This window comes from Acanthisitta chloris, unplaced genomic scaffold, assembly GCF_000695815.1.
Source record: "Acanthisitta chloris isolate BGI_N310 unplaced genomic scaffold, ASM69581v1 scaffold366, whole genome shotgun sequence".
NCBI classification, from domain to species: Eukaryota; Metazoa; Chordata; class Aves; order Passeriformes; family Acanthisittidae; genus Acanthisitta; species Acanthisitta chloris.
The window spans coordinates 4,529-10,184 of record NW_008679524.1 but is presented as its reverse complement, the minus strand read 5'-3'; the positions used below and the strand labels follow the sequence as shown (position 1 = coordinate 10,184).

The window sequence follows — 5,656 nt, the reverse complement described above, 5'->3', positions numbered from 1 at the left end:
TGAAAGATGAGAGTTGCCTCCTTTTAGTTGTTTATACACATCTGTAGATTAATGCTTACTGACATAAGCAAATTCAAAAATAGAAAATATGACAGTTACTGCATTTGGTTCAGTTTATTTCTTTTTTTTTTTACTGTAAAACCTACTTGTACTTTTAAGAACTTCCTATACAAAATAGCAAACTGTTCTTGAGAAATATATTTGTGATTATGTGATGCTGAAAACATGATGTAAAAAAAAAAAATAACATCAGAATGGAGCAATGCTGAAAACATGATGTAAAAAAAAAATAACATCAGAATGGAGTGCAGTCTTACTTAAATGCAGTAGTAGTTGTGATGATTATAGATTCCCAAGAGATACTATAAAAATAGTGAACAATGATAATGGAACTTCCAAGAGAATCATTGTACAATTCGTGTTGCAGTATATACTACTGCACTCACAGACAATAGCGTGGTAATAAAAATGGTAATATTAATGCATATTGCCCTGTGTGTTTTACTGCTATTTCATCTCTCTTTTTCTTTATGTGTATGCATTTTATGTATATCTTTTATTTAGAGTAAATAGAAGGCATGTTTCATCATGCTATAATTCTGATTGCCTGAGTTGAAAATGGCCATATTTATATTTCATATATAATATTCTTCCATCAAACTTCACTGATCAGCTAAAGAAAAACTCTCTTATTCTGACTCTTTTCAATATAAGCTGTTGAATGAAAACATGATGTTCTAAATTTAACTGTTTAACATATGCCCCTCTGTACTTAGGCGTTATACAAATATTGTCATGTGGAAATCCTGAATTACATTGGGTATCTTTGATTAGATCTAGAAAATCTAGAAAATAGCAGTTAATTTTGAATAAATGACTGCTAAATTAAATTAGGCATTGTCCCATCTTTTAAGAGGATCAATGCAAAGCTTAAAAATATATTGTGAAATACTCATCAGCTGCATGCTAAAGATGTTTAATGAGACAAAAATGGTATGCCTTACTCATTAAAATTAGCATAGCAGGTACAAGGGGATGTAATAATACTGACTCAGGTGACAAAAGTGATTGAACTCCACAGGACATCTTATTGCTAACTCACCTATTAAAACAATTCTTAATAACTCTATTAATTTAAAAACAAAATAGTGTTTTTCAAAATGAGGTGTAGATTTTATTTTATTTTGTTATTTTAGCAATCACGTTTCACTTGGAAAAATACCTGGACCATGGTTTATACTAATGTAAGATGAAATGAGTAGATTTTAAGCATGATCAAGGCTGTAGTTCTCCTTCTACATTAACAGGAAATGAAAAAATTATTTTCATGATGCTAAATGTATTTAGCTTCTCTGAAACTTTCTGGGTTTTGACATGCAAATCAGAATAGTTCATGTTTCAAATCCACCTGTTCCTCAGTGTGACCAAGATTGTATCTTACAGCTTTGGTATTCCATCAATTTAAAATGTCGAACGTCTCTTGCAAATTTGCTTTCTATATTATGTCTTGATTAACCTTTATGGGTCTTTCTAGGCTCATTTTCTTATTTTTGGAATTATTTTTTATTGAATCATTTTACCAAGTCTGACATAAATCTTAGGTTTCTTCCTGTCAGCTTCAGCATTCTTCAAAAATATAGCTACAGCAGTTATTATCTTACAGTTCTTCAGTATGGCAGCTGATTTTAATGAGAAATTCCATGTTATTGAGTCTTAGAATCTCTTAAACCAACTTTCTCTTTCAACTTTATAAGTTAATATCACTATGAACATTTAGTGCGATCATTTCCATAAAATTTATCTGAAATGACACTGCAGTCAGCTCACTTCAGTGGTTTTGATTGCTTCCAGTACAAACTTTGCTACACAGCATTTTAGGTATACCCATAACACTGTTGGTCTAGATCCCATTTAGGCATAGCAAGGCTAATTTATGTATAGCTTGATGGCTGCACAAGCTAGTGCACAAATAAGCATTCATATTTCCCTCGGGCTTGAATAGGTTGTGCTGAAAATCCGTGTTATGCTTTCACTCTTCTTACTATCAGACTAGTTAAACATGACTGAGATTTGCTTATTGGTACTGAAAATCACACATTCTGTCAGAGGTGTTGACTTACCATTTTCCCTTGTGTGCTCTAGACCTAGTTATTCCAAGAAATAGTCAGTAACACACTGAGAAATACATAGTATGATGTGCAATTTGAATAACAGATATATACGCAGTTGGAAACATTGCTAGTGATGATTCCTCTTCAGTTTCTCAATCTTAGTGACATTTTCCTGAGCTTTCATAAATATCTGCTGTTATATTTGTTGGCCTTGGCAAACATAATAAATATAATACTCTAAAAATTGTATTTTGAGTCAGAAAATTGGGAAGAGGTAAAGAATTGGAAGAAACAGATTTTTGAACTGCTTATCATAAGAATATCACTGTCATCCAGAGATTTTTTTCCTTCATTTTGTTATTCTTATTTTCATTCATTTGTTATAGAGGAACACAGACTTAAGGGGCATATAATTTTTTCATTCTGAAGTCTTCTGTTTTCTGAAATGCACTTTTGTGATCTGAATCTCCTTCCTTCCTTCCTTCCTTCCTTCCTTCCTTTTTCTTTCTAATTTTTCAGCATATTTTCTGTCCTTTTCTTTCAGAAGCACTTACTTTCACAGCAGCAACAGCCCTAATATGCATTGCTCAATCAATAATTTTTCAGCTTGTTCTTCCTTCATGACTTGGCAGACAGGAGGGCCAACCATGTCTTGGGGTGCATCAAGCCCAACATCACCAGACACTTGAGGGAGATGATTGTCCTGCTCAGCTCTGCAGTGGTGTGGCTTCACCTTGAGTAGTAGAGTTCTGTGTGTCATAATATGAGAAAGAAACTAGAAAGAAAGAAACTAACATCTTTGGACTCTCTTAGAAAGCTTTCAAAGGAGGACTGTGAAGGGAGTAGAGGCAAAGCCATATGAAGAGTGACTGAGGTCACTTGGTTTGTTCAGCTTGGAGAAGGGGAGACTGATAACTTCCTCATGAGAGGAAGCAGAGTGCTAGGCACTTTTCTCTCAAGTAATAAGAGATAGGACTCAAGGGAATGGAATTAAGTTGTTTCGGGGGAGGTTTAGATTGGATATTTGGAAAAGGGTGACACCCAGAGGATGGCCTAGCACTGGAACAGGCTCCCCAGGGAAGTGGTCACAGCACCAAGTGCCAAGCATGCCAGAGTTCGAGTTTGGACAACATTTTTAGGCAAATGGTGTGATTCTTGGGGCTGTCCTGTGCAGGGCCAGGAGTTGGACTTTGATGATCTGTGTGGATCCTCTGTAACTCAGGATATTATATGATTCTATGGTTCTATGACTTATTTTACACGACTTCCTAACCTCAAATTCCATTTAAAATTCTACAGTACAGAACAAACTGAAAGGTTTGGTCCTACTTCCTTACTAATTTTTTTCCCCCATATTGGAAGCCAAAGGGCATTTTTTTACTGTTTATAGCCTTTTCCTCAAATTCTTTGTTCACAGTAAAACTCACCTTTGCTTGGGTCTTAGAGGGACTCTTCCTCAGCCTAAAGTAGTACATCATGGTACTTATACTATCATCCTCCTCATCAAATATAGACATTTCATAGACTCAGTCGTTCTCAGGAAGTGCCAAAGCACTGGATCTTATTTGGTTCCCTTTTACTCGTGCTTCTTCACTGACTCTAATGAAGTTGGACTAAGTGATAAGGTTAAATATGAACATCATGCTTTTTGTCCTGTCTCTTCCCATAGAGTTCCTTCCTTACAAATATATTTCAAATTAAATATGACAGGTGCACTGCAAACATTTTTCTTTCAGTAATCATCAGCAAAGTAAATTCCAAATGAAAAGCATTTCTCTATCATGTATCTTTAAAAGAACCATCCTTGGACTCTTCACATTACAAATAGCAGTCTACATGCCCCCTTCTCATGATTAGAAAATAATAATTTAATATTAGAATTTTTATCAATACATTATAAGATATTTTATTGCAGTAAAATAAGTATAAAACTATTTTATAATCTCATTATTATAAAATAAATTCTTGTTCTGCTATACTTCCTCAACTGCTCACAGAGATAATTATTAGATTCCAGAAATTATTTTGTGAAGATAACATTTTAATCTCAAGAGTCAATGGACAATTTATTGTCTCTCTTAATACTGTCATCATCCAGGGCTGATTTTGCAAACCATTACAGTAATTTATGACAAGTAACTAAATCTTAAGAATTTATCTGTCAGTTGTTCCCTATAGCCTATGTATTTTATGCTTACTCATCTTATCAGAAAGACTGTCTCTGCTGTAAGAGAGTGGAGTACTTAAGTAAACATGGTAAATTCTGATGAATATGTGCTGGTGAATGTCACCTATCACTTCATATATTTAAGAAAAACTCAGATAATTATTTTCCTTTTATGCTATATTTCTCACATAACATCTGCTGTCACTCTACATTTTTACTCTTCGGTGCAGCAGTTGTGGATAGCTGTAAGTTTTAATTTATGAATAAAAATATTTTTGAAACAAAATTATTTAATTCTTTGGGGACAGGGTTCATATGTTTGGTACAAAAATGCTGACAGCCAAACAGACAAATCCATATTAAAAAAATCCCAACAACAGCAACTATCAACAATGAAACCAAAGATTTAAAAAAAATAATGAAAAAGGCATTTGTAGGAACATGTTTTACATCATTTTGATATGTTAATTCATTTACATACTTGTATGCTTAAAAAATGTTTTTGTCTAAAGGTACAGAAAGATTTTGTAAATTAGACTTTAAAGTACAAAGAGAATAAATTTTATGCAAGTGATATTCTCAGCTGCATGTAGTAGTAACTATGTAGTTACTGATAAGACAACCACACATGTTCCATTCCTTGATGGTTCCAGTGGGATTAAAAGACTAAAGAGTAGCTTAAAGTGTGGAAAAAGGATTAAAAAGTGGATGAAGATTAAACAAATGAATAAAAACAGAAACCAATACTTTAGGATACATTACCGGCAACAGGAATTGTTCCATGGATATTCAGAGAAGCTAGTATTAAGTGCCTCAAATAATAAATTACTTGTATGTTCCAAATCAGCTCCAACCCATTTGCATTTTACAAAAGAATAAGTTTTTACCTACCAACTCCAGACATCTCCGGAATACTGGCGGTGTACATGTCCTTGGTGAATTTTGGTTCATTGTCATTGATATCGTGGATTTTAATGATAAATTCAGACTCTGGCTCCACTTGTCTTCCAGTTTTTCTGTCTATAGCCTTGGCACGTAGCACATACAGGGACTTTTCTTCTCTGTCCAATTTCTTTGCGGCATGAATATCTCCTGTATTTTCATCTATAATGAACAGACTGCCAGCCCCATCTCCTGTTAATATGTATTTTAAATTTCCATCTCCTTTATCTTGGTCAGTGTGTAGCTTCAGAGAGGTAGAAAAGAAGAATGCTATAAATATATATATATTGTTATTACAGACCAAATCATTCAGCATATATGAATGTCTGTACAGTCTTGACTATAATCAGGGTCAGTAGTGGTTATCTTCTGTTTCACTGTTAGAAAAATTGAAAGTTTTAGATTCAGTCATACACTAAAAATAGCTCTAAACAAA

At 33.7% G+C, this 5,656-nt stretch overlaps 1 protein-coding gene across 1 annotated transcript in view; it reads right to left on the bottom strand.

Annotated features, from left to right (window-relative positions):
* The window catches only part of LOC103804699 (cadherin-9-like), a 48,855-nt gene extending 43,656 nt beyond the window's left edge, over nt 1–5,199 (bottom strand). The window contains 1 exon segment of the mRNA XM_009077311.1: nt 5,170–5,199. Within this exon segment, the coding sequence (XP_009075559.1) occupies nt 5,170–5,182 (13 nt within the window). The 5' untranslated portion in view covers nt 5,183–5,199.
* Between the last annotated feature and the right edge of the window lie 457 nt (nt 5,200–5,656).